At 43.1% G+C, this 19756-nt stretch overlaps 1 protein-coding gene across 13 annotated transcripts in view; it reads left to right on the top strand.

The window, feature by feature from the left end:
• Positions 1 to 19756, top strand: part of Nup54 (nuclear pore complex protein Nup54) — a 222087-nt gene that overhangs the window by 96136 nt on the left and 106195 nt on the right. For all 13 annotated transcript variants that reach the window (XM_071695765.1, XM_071695763.1, XM_071695759.1 and 10 more), the window contains one exon: positions 19316 to 19369. In XM_071695765.1, coding sequence (XP_071551866.1) covers positions 19316 to 19369 — 54 coding nt within the window. The remainder of the gene's footprint in view (positions 1 to 19315; positions 19370 to 19756) is intronic.

Here is a 19756-nt window from a genome sequence, read left to right as displayed (position 1 = left end):
TCAAATTTAGAAAGCCGTCAGTAGTAGTTGTTTGTACTAGTATAGGATTCTAGGTTATGGAAAGTTAATGAATTTAAGATTGACTTTGTATCACATGTGTGAGCCAATGGAAGGGATAGGGGCAATAAGTGGGGGACTTCTATGAACCTAAGCCTTCAGACATCTCATATGGTCTCTGAGAAGGGGGCTTCTCTCAAAGAAGTGATCTAAAGTTTATATTGTTTTGACAATGGTGCGTTCCAATAAAGTAGAGCCAACAGCTTTGTTTTTTAAAATTCTTTGACTTTATTTTGTAATAGTACTGATGAAGTGAATTGAATTTCAGTGCATTACACATGACAGCTTTAGACTGCCTGTAAACGAATGTGGCCTTTTTTGTCTGTTTTCTGGCACAACCTTGCTGAAGCAGGGGATAGCAGCACTGTTTTCCTCTGGGGAAGGGTAATGACAGGGATGGATGAAGGCAAGCAAGTATGAATATGTACATATTTGTATGTATATGTCTGCGTATGTGTGTGTATATGTATATGTTGATAAGAATATGTATGTATGTGTAAGTGGGCATTTATGTATATATATATATATGTGTATGTGAGTGGATAGACCATTCTTCTTCTGTTTCCTGGTGCTACCTCGCTGACATGGGAAACAGAGATTATGTATAATAAAGAATAGTATATATTTTTATTTTCTATACTTAATCAGGGTTTCTTGTGTCAGCAAGGTAGCTCTGTGAAACAGGTGAAGGATAGCTTATCCACTCATATACACACACACATTTTTATATTTTATTATACTTTTTTGCTGTCTCCCGTGTTAGCGAGGTAGTGCAAGGAAACAAACGAAAGAGTGACCCAACCCACCCACGTACACATGTATATACATACACGTCCACGCTTGCACATATACATTCCTATACATTTCAACATATACATACATACACAGACATATACATATATACACATGTACATAATTCGTACTTGCTGACTTTATTCATTCCCGTCGCCACCCCTCCACACATGAAATGACAACCCCCCACATACGCAGGAGGTAATGCTAGGAAAAGACAACAAAGGCCACATTCATTCACACTCAGTCTCTAGCTGTCATGTATAATGCACCAAAATTACAGCTCTCTTTCCACATCCAGGCCCCACAAAACTTTCATTGGTTTACCCCAGATGCTTTACATGCCCTGGTTCAATCCATTGACAGCATGTCGACCTGGTATACCACATCGTTCCAATTTACCCTATTCCTTTCACGCCTTTCACCCTCATGCATGTTCAGGCCCCAATCGCTCAAAATCTTTTTCACTCCATTTTTCCACCTCCAATTTGGTCTCCCACTTCTCATTCCCTCCAACTCTGACACATATATCCTCTTTGTCAATCTTTCCTCACTCATTCTCTCCATGTGTCCATAACATTTCAACACACCCTCTTCTGCTCTCTCAACCACATTCTTTTTATTACCACGAATCTCTCTTACCCTTTCATTACTTACTCGATCAAACCACCTCACACCACATATTGTCCTTAAACATTTAATTTCCAACACATCCCCCTCCTCTGCACAACTCTATCTATAGCCCACACCTCGCAACCACATAGCATTGTTGGAACCACTATTCCGTCAAACATACCCATATGTGCTCTCCCAGATAATGTTCTTGCCTTCCATGCATTCTTTCAATGCTCCCAGTTATTGTTTGCTGATGGTTTACAGCTCTGGTTGCTGATTTGGGTGAGAAACTACAGATGTTGGTGAATGAGTTTGGTAAAGTTTGTGAAAAAAAGTTGAGAGTAAATGTGAATAAGAGCAAGGTTATTAGGTTCAGTAGGGTTGAGGGACAAGGTAATTGGAAGGTAAGTTTGAATCAAGAAAAACTGGAGGAAGTGAAGTGTTTTAGATATCTGAGAGTGGATTTGGCAGCGGATGGAACCATGGAAGTGGAAGTGAGTCACAGGGTGGGGGAGGGGGCGAAAGTTCTGGGTGCGTTGAAAAATGTGTGGAAGGCGAGAACATTATCTCGGAAAGCAAAAATCGGTATGTTTGAAGGAATAGTGGTTCCAACAATGCTATGTGGTTGCGAGGTGTGGGCTATAGATAGAGTTGTGCAGAGGAGGGGGGATGTGTTGGAAATGAGATGTTTGAGGACAATATGTGGTGTGAGGTGGTTTGATCGAGTAAGTAATGAAAGGGTAAGAGAGATTCGTGGTAATAAAAAGAGTGTGGTTGGGAGAGCAGAAGAGGGTGTTTTGAAATAGTTTGGTCACATGGAGAGAATGAGTGAGGAAAGATTGACAAAGAGGATATATGTGTCAGAGTTGGAGGGAATGAGAAGTGGGAGACCAAATTGGAGGTGGAAAAATGGAGTGAAAAAGATTTTGAGCGATCGGAGCCTGAACATACAGGAGGGTGAAAGGTGTGCAGGGAATAGAGTGAATTTGAACGATGTGGTATACTGTGGTCGACATGCTGTCAATGGATTGAACCAGGCATGTGAAGAGTCTAGGGTAAACCATGGAAAGCTCTGTGGGGCCTGGATGTGGAAAGGGAGCTGTGGTTTCTGCGCATTACACATGACTGCTACCATATATTATATGGTTGTGAGGCATGGGTGATAAATAGGGTTGTGTGGAGGAGGGTGGATGTGTTGGAAATGAGATGTTTGGGGACATGTGGTGTGAGGTGGTTTGATCGAGTAAGTAATGAGGGTAAGAGAGATGTGGGGTAATAAAATTAGTGTGGTTGAGAGAGCAGAGGAGGGTGTATTGAAATGGTTTGGTCACATGGAGAGAATGAGTTAGGAAAGATTGACAAAGAGGATATATATGTCAGAGGTGGAGGGAACAAGAAGTGGGAGACCAAATTGGAGGTGGAAGGATGGAGTGAAAAAGATTTTGAGCGATCGGAGCCTGAACATACAGGAGGGTGAAAGGTGTGCAAGGAATAGAGTTAATTGGAATGATGTGGTATACTGGGGTCGACGTGCTGCCAATGGATTGAACCAGGGCATGTGAAGCGTCTGGGGTAAACCATGGAAAGCTCTGTGGGGCCTGGATGTGGAAAGGGAGCTGTGGTTTCTGCGCATTACACATGACTGCTGCCATATATCATATGGTTGTGAGGCATGGGTGATAAATAGGGTTGTGTGGAGGAGGATCGATGTGTTGGAAATGAGATGTTTGGGGACATGTGGTGTGAGGTGGTTTGATCGAGTAAGTAATGAGGGTAAGAGAGATGTGGGGTAATAAAATTAGTGTGGTTGAGAGAGCAGAGGAGGGTGTATTGAAATGGTTTGGTCACATGGAGAGAATGAGTTAGGAAAGATTGACAAAGAGGATATATTTGTCAGAGGTGGAGGGAACAAGAAGTGGGAGACCAACTTGAGAGGTGCAAGGATGGAGTGAAAAAGATTTTGAGCGATCGGAGCCTGAACATACAGGAGGGTGAAAGGCATGCAAGGAGTAGGGTGAATTCAAATGATGTGATATACTGGCGTTGACGTGCTGTCAATGGATTGAACCAGGCATGTGAAGAGTCTAGGGTAAACCATGGAAAGTTTTGTGGGGCCTGGATGTGGAAAGGGAGCTGTGGTTTCGTTGCATTATACATGACACCCACATACACTTGTATATACATAAATGCCCACACTTGCACATATACATTCCTATACATTTCAACATATACATACATATAAATTTCATTGTTTCTCCTTTTAGAAAGTTGAAATACAAGGAGGGAGAGTTTCCAGCCCCCTGCTCCCATCCCCTTTAGTATGCGTGGGAAGTATTCTTTTTCCCCCATCCCCCATGGAGAGAATGAGTTAGGAAAGATTGACAAAGAGGATATATATGTCAGAGGTGGAGGGAACAAGAAGTGGGAGACCAACTTGAGAGGTGCAAGGATGGAGTGAAAAAGATTTTGAGCGATCGGAGCCTGAACATACAGGAGGGTGAAAGGTGTGCAAGGAATAGAGTTAATTGGAATGATGTGGTATACTGGGGTCGACGTGCTGCCAATGGATTGAACCAGGCATGTGAAGAGTCTAGGGTAAACCATGGAAAGCTCTGTGGGGCCTGGATGTGGAAAGGGAGCTGTGGTTTCTGCGCATTACACATGACTGCTACCATATATTTATATATGTTTGTGAGTGGATAGACCATTCTTCTTCTGTTTCCTGGTGCTACCTCGCTGACATGGGAAACAGAGATTATGTATAATAAAGAATAGTATATATTTTTATTTTCTATACTTAATCAGGGTTTCTTGTGTCAGCAAGGTAGCTCTGTGAAACAGGTGAAGGATAGCTTATCCACTCATATACACACACACATTTTTATATTTTATTATACTTTTTTGCTGTCTCCCATGTTAGCGAGGTAGTGCAAGGAAACAAACGAAAGAGTGACCCAACCCACCCACGTACACATGTATATACATACACGTCCACGCTTGCACATATACATTCCTATACATTTCAACATATACATACATATAAATTTCATTGTTTCTCCTTTTAGAAAGTTGAAATACAAGGAGGGAGAGTTTCCAGCCCCCTGCTCCCATCCCCTTTAGTATGCGTGGGAAGTATTCTTTTTCCCCCATCCCCCATGGAGAGAATGACTGAGGAAAGATTGACAAAGAGGATATATGTGTCAGAGGTGGAGGGAACAAGAAGTGGGAGACCAAATTGGAGGTGGAAGGATGGAGTGAAAAAGATTTTGAGCGATCGGAGCCTGAACATACAGGAGGGTGAAAGGCATGCAAGGAGTAGGGTGAATTCAAATGATGTGATATACTGGCGTTGACGTGCTGTCAATGGATTGAACCAGGGCATGTGAAGCGTCTGGGGTAAACCATGGAAAGTTTTGTGGGGCCTGGATGTGGAAGGGAGCTGTGGTTTCTGCGCATTACACATGACTGCTGCCATATATCATATGGTTGTGAGGCATGGGTGATAAATAGGGTTGTGTGGAGGAGGGTCGATGTGTTGGAAATGAGATGTCTGAGGACAATATGTGGTGTGAGGTGGTTTGATCGAGTAAGTAATGAGGGTAAGAGAGATGTGGGGTAATAAAATTAGTGTGGTTGAGAGAGCAGAGGAGGGTGTATTGAAATGGTTTGGTCACATGGAGAGAATGAGTTAGGAAAGATTGACAAAGAGGATATATGTGTCAGAGGTGGAGGGAACAAGAAGTGGGAGACCAAATTGGAGGTGGAAGGATGGAGTGAAAAAGATTTTGAGCGATCGGAGCCTGAACATACAGGAGGGTGAAAGGTGTGCAGGGAATAGAGTGAATTTGAACGATGTGGTATACTGGGGTCGACGTGCTGCCAATGGATTGAACCAGGCATGTGAAGAGTCTAGGGTAAACCATGGAAAGTTTTGTGGGGCTGGATGTGGAAAGGGAGCTGTGGTTTCTGCGCATTACACATGACTGCTGCCATATATCATATGGTTGTGAGGCATGGGTGATAAATAGGGTTGTGTGGAGGAGGGTCGATGTGTTGGAAATGAGATGTTTGAGGACAATATGTGGTGTGAGGTGGTTTGATCGAGTAAGTAATGAGGGTAAGAGAGATGTGGGGTAATAAAATTAGTGTGGTTGAGAGAGCAGAGGAGAGTGTCTTGAAATGGTTTGGTCTCATGAAGAGAATGAGTGAGGGGAGACTGACAAAGAGGATATATGTGTCAGAGGTGGAGGGAACTAGGGGAAGTGGGAGACCAAATTGGAGGTGGAAGGATGGAGTGAAAAAGATTTTGAGCGATCGGAGCCTGAACATACAGGAGGGTGAAAGGTGTGCAGGGAATAGAGTGAATTTGAACGATGTGGTATACTGGGGTCGACGTGCTGTCAGTGGATTGTACCAGGGCATGTGAAGAGTCTAGGGTAAACCATGGAAAGTTTTGTGGGGCCTGGATGTGGAAAGGGAGCTGTGGTTTCTGCGCATTACACATGACTGCTGCCATATATCATATGGTTGTGAGGCATGGGTGATAAATAGGGTTGTGTGGAGGAGGGTCGATGTGTTGGAAATGAGATGTTTGGGGACATGTGGTGTGAGGTGGTTTGATCGAGTAAGTAATGAAAGAGTAAGAGAGATGTGGGGTAATAAAATTAGTGTGGTTGAGAGAGCAGAGGAGGGTGTATTGAAATGGTTTGGTCACATGGAGAGAATGAGTTAGGAAAGATTGACAAAGAGGATATATGTGTCAGAGGGAACGAGAAGTGGGAGACCAACTTGAGAGGTGCAAGGATGGAGTGAAAAAGATTTTGAGCGATCGGAGCCTGAACATACAGGAGGGTGAAAGGTGTGCAGGGAATAGAGTGAATTTGAACGATGTGGTATACTGTGGTCGACATGCTGTCAATGGATTGAACCAGGCATGTGAAGAGTCTAGGGTAAACCATGGAAAGTTTTGTGGGGCCTGGATGTGGAAAGGGAGCTGTGGTTTCTGCGCATTACACATGACTGCTGCCATATATCATATGGTTGTGAGGCATGGGTGATAAATAGGGTTGTGTGGAGGAGGATCGATGTGTTGGAAATGAGATGTCTGAGGACAATATGTGGTGTGAGGTGGTTTGATCGAGTAAGTAATGAGGGTAAGAGAGATGTGGGGTAATAAAATTAGTGTGGTTGAGAGAGCAGAGGAGAGTGTCTTGAAATGGTTTGGTCACATGGAGAGAATGAGTTAGGAAAGATTGACAAAGAGGATATATGTGTCAGAGGTGGAGGGAACAAGAAGTGGGAGACCAACTTGAGAGGTGCAAGGATGGAGTGAAAAAGATTTTGAGCGATCGGAGCCTGAACATACAGGAGGGTGAAAGGTGTGCAGGGAATAGAGTGAATTTGAACGATGTGGTATACTGGGGTCGACGTGCTGCCAATGGATTGAACCAGGGCATGTGAAGCGTCTGGGGTAAACCATGGAAAGTTTTGTGGGGCTGGATGTGGAAAGGGAGCTGTGGTTTCGTTGCATTATACATGACACCCACATACACTTGTATATACATAAATGCCCACACTTGCACATATACATTCCTATACATTTCAACATATACATACATATAAATTTCATTGTTTCTCCTTTTAGAAAGTTGAAATACAAGGAGGGAGAGTTTCCAGCCCCCTGCTCCCATCCCCTTTAGTATGCGTGGGAAGTATTCTTTTTCCCCCATCCCCCATGGAGAGAATGAGTTAGGAAAGATTGACAAAGAGGATATATTTGTCAGAGGTGGAGGGAACAAGAAGTGGGAGACCAAATTGGAGGTGGAAGGATGGAGTGAAAAAGATTTTGAGCGATCGGAGCCTGAACATACAGGAGGGTGAAAGGTGTGCAGGGAATAGAGTGAATTTGAACGATGTGGTATACTGGGGTCGACGTGCTGCCAATGGATTGAACCAGGCATGTGAAGAGTCTAGGGTAAACCATGGAAAGCTCTGTGGGGCCTGGATGTGGAAGGGAGCTGTGGTTTCGTTGCATTATACATGACACCCACATACACTTGTATATACATAAATGCCCACACTTGCACATATACATACATACACAGACATATACATATATACACATGTACATAATTCGTACTTGCTGACTTTATTCATTCCCGTCGCCACCCCTCCACACATGAAATGACAACCCCCCACATACGCAGGAGGTAATGCTAGGAAAAGACAACAAAGGCCACATTCATTCACACTCAGTCTCTAGCTGTCATGTATAATGCACCAAAATTACAGCTCTCTTTCCACATCCAGGCCCCACAAAACTTTCATTGGTTTACCCCAGATGCTTTACATGCCCTGGTTCAATCCATTGACAGCATGTCGACCTGGTATACCACATCGTTCCAATTTACCCTATTCCTTTCACGCCTTTCACCCTCATGCATGTTCAGGCCCCAATCGCTCAAAATCTTTTTCACTCCATCTTTCCACCTCCAATTTGGTCTCCCACTTCTCATTCCCTCCAACTCTGACACATATATCCTCTTTGTTAATCTTTCCTCACTCATTCTCTCCATGTGTCCATAACATTTCAACACACCCTCTTCTGCTCTCTCAACCACATTCTTTTTATTACCACGAATCTCTCTTACCCTTTCATTACTTACTCGATCAAACCACCTCACACCACATATTGTCCTTAAACATTTAATTTCCAACACATCCCCCTCCTCTGCACAACTCTATCTATAGCCCACACCTCGCAACCACATAGCATTGTTGGAACCACTATTCCGTCAAACATACCCATATGTGCTCTCCCAGATAATGTTCTTGCCTTCCATGCATTCTTTCAATGCTCCCAGTTATTGTTTGCTGATGGTTTACAGCTCTGGTTGCTGATTTGGGTGAGAAACTACAGATGTTGGTGAATGAGTTTGGTAAAGTTTGTGAAAAAAAGTTGAGAGTAAATGTGAATAAGAGCAAGGTTATTAGGTTCAGTAGGGTTGAGGGACAAGGTAATTGGAAGGTAAGTTTGAATCAAGAAAAACTTGAGGAGGTGAAGTGTTTTAGATATGTGGGGGTGGATTTTGCAGTAGATGGGAAACATGGAAGTGGAAGTGAGTCACAGGATGGGGGAGGGGGTGAAGGTTCTGGGAGCATTGAAGAATGTGTGGAAGGCGAGAACGTTATCTCGGAGAGCAATAATGGGTATGTTTGAAGGAATAGTGGTTCCAACAAAGTTATATGGTTATGAGGCATGGGCTGTAAATAGTGTTGTTTGGAGGAGGGTGGATGTGTTGGAAATGAGATGTTTGGGGACATGTGGTGTGAGGTGGTTTGATCGAGTAAGTAATGAAAGAGTAAGAGAGATGTGTGGTTGTAAAAAGAGTGTGGTTGGGAGAGCAGAAGAGGATGTATTGATATAGTTTGGTGACATGGAGAGAATGCGTGAGGAAAGATTGACAAAGAGGATATATGTGTCAGAGGTGGAGGGAACTAGGGGAAGTGGGAGACCAACTTGAGAGGTGCAAGGATGGAGTGAAAAAGATTTTTAGCAATTGGGGCCTAAACGTACAGGAGGGTGAAAGGCGTGCAAGGAATAGAGTTAATTGGAATGATGTGGTATACTGGGGTCGACGTGCTGTCAGTGGATTGTACCAGGGCATGTGAAGCTGTCTGGGGTAAACCATGGAAAGTTTTGTGGGGCCTGGATGTGGAAAGGGAGCTGTGGTTTCGTTGCATTATACATGACACCCACATACACTTGTATATACATAAATGCCCACACTTGCACATATACATACATATAAATTTCATTGTTTCTCCTTTTAGAAAGTTGAAAATACAAGGAGGGGAGAGTTTCCAGCCCCCTGCTCCCATCCCCTTTAGTATGCGTGGGAAGTATTCTTTTTCCCCCATCCCCCATGGAGAGAATGACTGAGGAAAGATTGACCAAGAGGATATATGTGTCAGAGGTGGAGGGAACAAGGAGAAGTGGGAGACCAAATTGGAGGTGGAAAGATGGAGTTAAAAAGATTTTGAGTGATTGGGGCCTGAACATGCAGGAGGGTGAAAGGTGTGCAAGGAATAGAGTGAATTGGAACGATGTGGTATACTGGGGTCGACGTGCTGCCAATGGATTGAACCAGGGCATGTGAAGCGTCTGGGGTAAACCATGGAAAGCTCTGTGGGGCCTGGATGTGGAAAGAGAGCTGTGGTTTCGGTGCATTATTACATGACATCTAGAGACTGAGTGTGAATAAATGTGGCCTTTGTTGTCTTTTCCTAGTGCTACCTTGTACACATGAGGGGGGAGGGGGTTGTTATTTTGTGTGTGGTGGGGTGGCGATGGGAATGAATAAAGGCAGACAGTATGAATTATGTACCTGTGTATATATGTATATGTCTGTGTGTGTATATATATGTATACGTTGAGATGTATATGTATGTATGTTTGCGTGTGTGGACATGTATGTATATACATGTGTATGTGGGTGGGTTGGGCCATTCTTTCATCTGTTTTCTTGCGCTATCTCGCTAATGCGGGAGACAGTGACAAAGTAAAATAGATATAAATAAATAAATAACATTTCATCGTATACATACTTATACATACACAGACATATACACATATATACATGTACATATTCATACTTGCTGTCCTCATCCATTCCCATTGTCATCTCGCCCCACACAAAATAGCATCCCCCCTCCGCCTCCAGCACTTAGTCTCTAGCTGTCATGTGTAATGCACTCCTTCCACATCCAGGCCCCATAGACCTTTCCATGGTTTACCCCAGATGCTTCACATGCCCTAGTTCAATCCACTGACAGCCCATTGACACCTGAATACCACATTGTTCCAATTCACTCTATTCTATGCATGCCTTTCACCCTCCTGTATGTTCAGGGCCCTATCGCTCGAAATCTTTTTCACTCCATCTTTCCACCTCCAATTTGGTCTCTTGCTTCTCCTTCTTCCCTTCATCCCTAACTCATATATCCTCTTTGTTAATCTTTCCTCACTCATTCTCTCCATGTGTCCATAACATTTCAACACACCCTCTTCTGCTCTCTCAACCACATTCTTTTTATTACCGCACATCTCTCCTACCATTTCATTACTTAATCAAACCACCTCACACCACATATTGTCCTTAAACATTTAATTTCCAACACATCCACCCTCCTCCGCACAACTTCATCTATAGCCCATGCCTTACAACCATGAAACATGGTTGGAACCACTATTCCGTCAAACATACCCATATGTGCTCTCCCAGATAATGTTCTTGCCTTCCATGCATTCTTCAATGCTCCCAGTTATTGTTTGCTGATGTTACAGCTCTGGTTGCTGATTTGGGTGAGAAACTACAGATGTTGGTGAATGAGTTTGGTAAAGTTTGTGAAAAAAAGTTGAGAGTAAATGTGAATAAGAGCAAGGTTATTAGGTTCAGTAGGGTTGAGGGACAAGGTAATTGGAAGGTAAGTTTGAATCAAGAAAAACTTGAGGAGGTGAAGTGTTTTAGATATGTGGGGGTGGATTTTGCAGTAGATGGGAACATGGAAGTGGAAGTGAGTCACAGGGTGGGGGAGGGGGGCAAAGGTTCTGGGAGTATTGAAGACTATGTGGAAGGTGAGAATGTTATCTCGGAGAGCAAAAATGGGTATGTTTGAAGGAATAGTGGTTCCAACCATGCTCTATGGTTCTGAGGCATAGGCTATAGATAGGGTTGTGTGGAGGAGGGTGGATGTGTTGGAAATGAGATGTTTGAGGACAATATGTGATGTGAGGTGGTTTGATGGAGTAAGTTATGAAAGGGTAAGAGAGATGCTTGGTAATAAAAAGAGTGTGGTTAAGAGAGCAGAAGAGGGTGTATTGAAATGGTTTGGTCTCATGAAGAGAATGAGTGAGGGGAGACTGACAAAGAGGATATATATGTCAGAGGTGGAGGGAAAGAGAAGTGGGAGACCAAATTGGAGGTGGAAGGATGGAGTGAAAAAGATTTTGATTGATCGGGGCCCGAACATACAGGAGGGTGAAAGGCATGCAAGGAGTAGGGTGAATTCAAATGATGTGATATACTGGCGTTGACGTGCTGTCAATGGATTGAACCAGGGCATTTGAAGCGTCTGGGGCAAACCATGGAAAGTTTTGTGGGGCCTGGATGTGGAAAGGGAGCTGTGGTTTCTGCGCATTACACATGACTGCTACCATATATTATATGGTTGTGAGGCATGGGCGATAAATAGGGTTGTGTGGAGGAGGATCGATGTGTTGGAAATGAGATGTTTGAGGACAATATGTGGTGTGAGGTGGTTTGATCGAGTAAGTAATGAGGGTAAGAGAGATGTGGGGTAATAAAATTAGTGTGGTTGAGAGAGCAGAGGAGGGTGTATTGAAATGGTTTGGTCACATGGAGAGAATGAGTTAGGAAAGATTGACAAAGAGGATATATTTGTCAGAGGTGGAGGGAACAAGAAGTGGGAGACCAAATTGGAGGTGGAAGGATGGAGTGAAAAAGATTTTGAGCGATCGGAGCCTGAACATACAGGAGGGTGAAAGGTGTGCAGGGAATAGAGTGAATTTGAACGATGTGGTATACTGTGGTCGACATGCTGTCAATGGATTGAACCAGGGCATGTGAAGAGTCTAGGGTAAACCATGGAAAGTTTTGTGGGGCCTGGATGTGGAAAGGGAGCTGTGGTTTCGGCGCATTACACATGACTGCTGCCATATATCATATGGTTGTGAGGCATGGGTGATAAATAGGGTTGTGTGGAGGAGGGTCGATGTGTTGGAAATGAGATGTCTGAGGACAATATGTGGTGTGAGGTGGTTTGATCGAGTGAATAATGAGAGGGTAAGAGAGATGTGGGGTAATAAAATTAGTGTGGTTGAGAGAGCAGAGGAGAGTGTCTTGAAATGGTTTGGTCACATGGAGAGAATGAGTTAGGAAAGATTGACAAAGAGGATATATGTGTCAGAGGGAACGAGAAGTGGGAGACCAAATTGGAGGTGGAAGGATGGAGTGAAAAAGATTTTGAGCGATCGGAGCCTGAACATACAGGAGGGTGAAAAGCATGCAGGGAATAGAGTGAATTTGAACGATGTGGTATACCGTAGTTGACATGCTGTCAATGGATTGAACCAGGGCATGTGAAGAGTCTAGGGTAAACCATGGAAAGTTTTGTGGGGCCTGGATGTGGAAAGGGAGCTGTGGTTTCGGTGCATTATACATCACAGCTGGAGACTGAATGTGAATGAATGTGGCCTTTGTTGTCTTTTCCTAGTGCTACCTTGCGCGCATGCGGGGGAAGGGGGGGTGCCATTTCATGTGTGGTGGGGTAGTGGCGGGAATGGATGAAGATAGCATGTATGATTATGTACATGTGTATATATGTATATGTCTGTGTATGTATCTGTATGTATACGTTGAAATGTATAGGTATGTACATGTGCTTGTGTGGGTGTTTATGTATATACATGTGTATGTGGGTGTGTTGGGCCATTCTTTCATCTGTTTCTTTGCACTACCTTGCAAACACAGTCACCCCCTTTTTTAATAAATACCACTGCAATACGATCCAAACCCACAGCATTTCCGGCTTTCGTCTTCCGCAAAGCTTTCACTACCTCTTCTCTGTTCACCAAATCATTCTCCCTAACGCTCTCACTTCGCGCAACACCTCAACCAAAACATCCTGTAAATGCCACTCTATCATCTAACACATTCAACAAACCTTCAAAATACTCACTCTGTCTCCTTCTCACATCACCACTACTTGTTATTACCTCCCCATTAGCCTCCTTCACCGATGTTCCCATTTGTTCTCTTGTCTTACACATTTTATTTACCTTCTTCCAAAATATCTTTTTATTCTCCCTAAAATTTAATGATACTCTCTCCCCCCAACTCTCATTTGCTCTCTTTTTCACCTCTTGCACCTTTCTCTTGACCTCCAGCCTGTTTCTTTTGTACATTTCCCAGTCATTTGCACTATTTCCTTGCAAAAATTGTCCAAATGCCACATCTTACTTATTCATCCCACCACTCACTACCCTTTCTAATCTGCCCACCTCCCATGCTTCTCATACCACAAGCATCTTTTGCGCAAGCCAGCACTTCTTCCCTAAATACATCCCATTCCTCCCCACTCCCCTTACATCCTTTGTCCTCACCTTTTTCCATTCTACACTCAATCTCTCCTGGTACTTCCTCATGCAAGTCTCCTTTCCAAGCTCACTTACTCTCACCACTCTCTTCACCCCAACATATGTTTCCCTGGATATAGGGGAGAAAGGATACTCCCCACGTATTCCCTCGTGTTGTAGGTGACTAAAGGGGGTGGGAATGGGGGGCTAGAAGCCCTCTCCTCTTTGTATTTATCTTTCTAAAAGGGGAAACAGAAGAAGGAGTCGTTCGGGGAGTGCTCATCCTCCATGAAGGCTCGGATTAGGGTGTCTGAATGTGTGTGGATGTAACCAAGTTAAGAAGAAATGAGAGATAGGTAGTGTGTTTGAGGAAAGGAACCTGGATGTTTTGGCTCTGAGTGAAATGAAGCTCAAGGGTAAAGGGAAAGAGTGGTTTGGGAATGTCTTGGGAGTAAAGTCAGGGGTTGGTGAGAGGACAAGAGCAGGGGAAGGAGTAGCACCACTCTTGAAGCATGAGTTATGGGAGTATGTGTTAAAGTGTAAGAAAGTAAACTCTAGATTGATATGGGTAAAACTGAGAGTGGATGAAGAGAGATGGATGATTATTAGTGCCTATGCCCCAGGTCATGAGAAGAAAGATCATGAGAGGCAAGTGTTTTGGGAGCAGCTGAGTGAGTGTGTTAGCAGCTTTGATGCACGAGACCTGGTTATAGTGATGGGTGATTTGAAGATGAGTAATGTGGCAGTCTAGGGTATAATTGGTGTACATGGGGTGTTCAGTGTTGTAAATGGAAATAGTGAAGAGCTTGTAGATTTGTGTGCTGAAAAAGGACTGTTGATTGGGAATACCTGGTTTGATAAGAGAGATATAAGTATTCGTATGTAAGTAGGAGAGATGGCCAGAGAGAGTTATTTGATTCCGTGTTAATTGATAGGCATGTGATAGAGAGACTTTTAGATGTTTATGTGTGAGAGGGGCAACTGGAGGGATGTCTGATCCTTATCTTGTGGAGGCAAAGGTGAAAATTTGTAGAGGTTTTCAGAAAACAAAAAATGTTGGGGTGAAGAGAGTGGTGAGAGTGAGCGAGCTTGGAAAGAAGACTTGTTTAAGCAAGTTCCAGGAGAGATTGAGTACTGAATGGAAAAAGGTGAGAGCAAATGATGTAAAGGGAATGGGGGAGGAATGGGATATATTTAGGGAAGCAGTGATGGCTTGTGCAAACGATGCTTGTGGCGTGAGAAAGGTGGGAGGTGGGCAGATTAGGAAGGTTAGTGAGTGGTGAGATGAAGTAAGATAGTTAATGAAAGAGATGAGAGAATTGTGTGAACGATTTTTTAGGGAAGTAGTGCTAGTGACTGGGAGATGTATAAAAGAAAGTGGCAGGAGGTCAAGGGAAAGGTGTAACAGGTGAAAATGAGGGCAAGTGAGAGTTGGGGTGAGAGAGTATCATTAAACTTTAGGGAGAATAAAATGATGTTTTGGAAGGAGGTAACTAAAATGCATAAGATAAGAGCGAAAATGGGAACATTGGTGAAGGGGGCTAATGGGGGGGTAATAACAAATAGTGATAAAGTGAGAAGGAGATGGAGTGATATTTTGAAGGTTTGTTGAATGTGTTAGATGATAGAGTGGCAGATATAGGGTGTTTTGGTCGAGGTGGTGTGCAAAGTGAGAGGGTTAGGGAGAATGGTTTGGTGAACAGAGAAGATGTAGTGAAAGCTTTGTAGAAGATGAAAGCCGGGAGGGAGGATGGTTTGGATGGTATTGCTGTGGAATTTATCAAAAAAGGTGGTGACTGTGTTGTTGATTTGTTGGTAAGGATATTCATTGTATGTATGGCTCATGGTGAAGTGCCTGAGGATTTGCGGAATGCATGCATAGTGCCATTGTACAAAGGGAAAGGGGATAAAGGTGAGTGTTTAAATTACAGAGGTATAAGTTTGTTGAGTATCCCGTGGAAATTATATGGGAGGGTATTGATTGAGAGGGCGAAGGCATGTACAGAGCATCAGATTGGGGAAGAGCAGTGTGGTTTCAGAAGTGGTAGAGGATGTGTGGATCAATTGTTTGCTTTGAAGAATGTATGCGAAAAACTTTTAGAAAGACAGATGGATGTGTATGTAGCATTTATGGATATGGAGAAAACATATGATAGGATTGGTAGAGATGCTTCAAAACAAATGGATTTGTATGTAGCATTTATGGATCTAGAGAAATCATGTGATAGGGTTGATAGAGATTAACAGTATATGATGTGGGAGGTAAGTTGCTAGAAGCAGTGAAAAGTTTTTTACCAAGGATGTAAGGCATATGTACGAGTAGGAAGAGAGGAAATTGATTGGTTCCCAGTGAATGTTGGTTTGTGGCAGGGATGCATAATGTTTCTATGGTTGTTTAATTCGTGTATGGATGGGGTGGTTAGGAAGGTAAATGCAAGAGTTTTGGAGAGAGGGGCAAGTATGCAGTCTGTTGTGGATGAAAGGGCTTGGGAAGTGAATCGGTTGTTGTTCGCTGATGATACAGCGCTGGTGGCTGATTCAGGTGAGTAACTGCGGAAGTTAGTGACTTAGTTTGGTAAAGTTCGTGAAAGAACTAAGCTGAGATTAATGTGAATAAAAGCAAGGTTATTAGGTTCAGTAGGGTTGAGTGAGGGACATGGTAATTAGGAGGTAAATTTGAATGGAGAAAAACTGGAGGAAGTGAAGTGTTTTAGATATGTGGGAGTGGATTTGGCAGTGGATGGAACCATGGAAGCGGAAGTGAGTCATGGGGAGGGGGCGAAGGTTCTGAGAGCGTTGAAGAATGTGTGGAAGGCGATAACATTATCTTGGAGAGCAAAAATGGGTATGTCTTTAAAGGAATAGTGGTTCCAATAATGTTGTATGGTTGCAAGGCATGGGCTATAGATTGGTTTGTGCTGAGGAGGGTGGATGGGTTGGTAATATAATGTTTGAGGACAATATGTGGTGTGAGGTGGTTTGATTGAGTGAGTAATGAAAGGGTAAGAGAGATAGTGGTAATAAAAAGAGTATGGTTGAGAAAGCAGATGAGGATGCGTTGAAATGGTTTTGTCACTTGGAGAGAGTGAGTGAGGAAAGATTGACACAGAGGGTGTATATGTCGGAGGTGTAGGGAATGGTTAGAAGCGGGAGACCAAATTGGAGGTGGAAGGATGGAGTGAAAAAGATTTTGAGCGATCAGGGCCTGAATATACAGGAGGGTGAAAGGCATGCAAGGAATAGAGTGAATTGTAATGATGTGGTATACCAGGGTCGAGGTGCTGTCAGTGGATTGAGCTTGGGCATGTGAAGGATTAGGGGTAAACCATGGAAAGTTTCGTGGGGTCAGGATGTGAAAAGGGAGCTATGGTTTCAGTGCATTACACATGAGAGCTAGAAACTGAGTGTGAACGAATGTGGCCATTTTTGTCTTTTCCCAGCACTACCCTCTGTGCACGTGCATGCATGCGCAGGGAAGGGGGTTTGCTATTTCATTTGTGGCAGGGTGGAGACAGGAATGGATGAAGGCAGTAAGTATGAATATGTACATGTGTATATATATGTATGTATATGTCTGTGTATGTATATGTATGTGCATGTGTTGGCATATATGTATATCCATGTGTATGTGGGTGGGTTCCGCCATTCTTTCATCTGTTTCCTTGCGCTACCTTGCTAGCATGGCAGATGGCGATTAAGTATAATAAAGTATTCCCTGCGTGTCGTAGAAGGCGACTAAAAGGGGAGGGAGCGGGGGGCTGGAAATCCTCCCCTCTCAATTTTTTTTAATTTTCCAAAAGAGGGAACAGAGAAGGGGGCCAGGTGAGGATATTCCCTCAATGGCCCAGTCCTCTGTTCTTAACGCTACCTTGCTAACGCGGGAAATGGCAAATAGTTTGAAAAAAAAGAAAAAAAAATGGATAAAATGAATGTTTCCCTTTTAAGAAATTGAAATACAAGGAGGGAAGGGTTTTAAGCCCCTATTCCCACCTCTTTTAATAGCCTTCTACGAGACGCGGGGAAAATGCGGGAAGTATTCTTTCTCCCCCATCCCCTGAAAAGAGTGTGGTTGAGAGCAGAAGAGGGTGTGTTGAAATGTTGTGGACATATGGAGAGAGTGAGTAAGGAAAGGTTGACAAACAGGGAACAAAGAGAAACAGGAGATCAGACTGGAAGAGGAAGGATTGAGTGACGATTTTGAGTGATCGGGGCCTTAACGTACAAGAGGGTGAAAGGCGTTCTTGGAAAAGAGTGAATTGCATGATCAGGCCCCAATCACTCAAAATCTTTTTCACTCCATCCTTCCTCTTCTAGTTTGGTCTTCTGTTTCTCATTGTTTCTTGACTTTTGACACATATATCCTCTTTGTCAACCTTTACTCACTCATTCTCTCCAAACCATTTGAACACACCCATTTCTGCACTCTCAGCCACTCTCTTTTTGTTACCACACATCTCTCTTACCCTTTCATTGCTTACTCAGTGAAGCCTCCTCACACCATGTACTGTCCTCAAACATATCACTTCCAACACATCCACCCTTCTCCGCAGGAGCCTGTCTATAACCTGTAACCCATGCCTTGCAACCATATTATATTGCTGGAATTACTATTGCTTCAAAAATTTCCAATTTTGCTTTCTGAGATAACATTCACTCTTTCCAGACATTCTTCATCACTCCCAGAACCTTCACCCCTCCCCCATTCCTTGAATCACTTCTGCCTCCTTAATTCCATTTGCTGCCAAGTCCACTTCCAGATATCTAAAACACTTCCACTTCCTCCAGTTTTTCTCCATTCAAACTTACATCCCAACTAACTTGTCCATCAATCCTGCTGAATCTAATTACCTTGATTTTATTCTTATTTACTCTCAGCTTTCTTCTTACACACACACACACGTCCAGTCTCAGTCATCAACTTCTGCAGTTTCTCTCTCTCATATCAGCTGTAAGTGCTTTGTAATCAGCGAACAATAACTGACAACTGACTCACTTCCCAGGCCTCCTAACCCCAACAGACTGCATACTCACCCCTTTGTTCAAAGTTCTTGCATTTACCTTACTCACCACCCCAACCATGAACAAATTAAACATCCATGGTGCCATTGAACACCCTTACTGCAGACTGACCTTCATTGTGAGCCAGTCACTCTCCTCTGTTCCTACTGGCACACATGCCTTACACCCCTGATAAAAACTTCTCTGCTTCCTGCAGCTTACTTCCCACACCATATATTCTTTAGACCTACCACGAAGAATCTCAATATATATCATGCAGAAGAGCAAGTATTCACAAGACAATATTCAGAGTTATCTGGATACATTATCTGGATGTCCTCTAGTATTTTCTAGGGTGCTTATTGTTTTTTTGTATTTCTCTCTCCTATGTTTCTTTCTCTCTTATCCTATAGCTTTACTCTGGCAAAAGCCACATCTTTTCCACCATCTTTGCCAGTGGATTCTTTACTCATTCTACATTTTGCAAAATTTAAGCTTTGTTACTAGTGTTCTCTCAGAGATAGCTCTTTAGCTTCTTAAGTGTACTTCTCTTATGCATTGATTTATGTGCTAACAAGCTTATTAGTCTTTAAACTCATTAATGTAAATTGTTAGAACCTCATCTAGGCAACTTTTACTTATATACACCATTTTTAACTATTCCATTTTTTCTTGTATTTCTTATTGATTTTACAGCATTTGGATCAGCTTTTGGTGCTACCAACCCAGCAGTGACCAGCTCAGGAACAGGTGAGGGAGAACTGAATATTGTATTGAGTATATATATTTTGGCTAGTAATTTTATGATAGTGGTAAATGATCATGAGGTAGGTAGATGTATTTCATTATCTCACCACACTATGTGGTGTGAGGTGGTTTGATCGAGTAAGTAATGAAAGATGTGTGGTGGTAAAAAGAGTGTGGTTGAGAGGGCAGAAGAGGGTGTTTTGAAATGGTTTGGTCACATGGAGAGAATGAGTGAGGAAAGATTGACAGAGAGGATAAATGTGTCAGAGGTGGAGGGAATGAGAGGAGTGGGAGACCAAATTGGAGGTGGAAAGATGGAGTAAAAAAGATTTTGAGTGATTGGGGCCTTAACATGCAGGAGGGTGAAAGGCGTGTAAGGAATAGAGTGAA

This window comes from Panulirus ornatus, chromosome 58 (assembly GCF_036320965.1).
Source record: "Panulirus ornatus isolate Po-2019 chromosome 58, ASM3632096v1, whole genome shotgun sequence".
NCBI lineage: Eukaryota > Metazoa > Arthropoda > Malacostraca > Decapoda > Palinuridae > Panulirus > Panulirus ornatus.
Note: the sequence above shows the minus strand (reverse complement) of the source record. Positions and strands in the feature narration are given on the sequence as shown.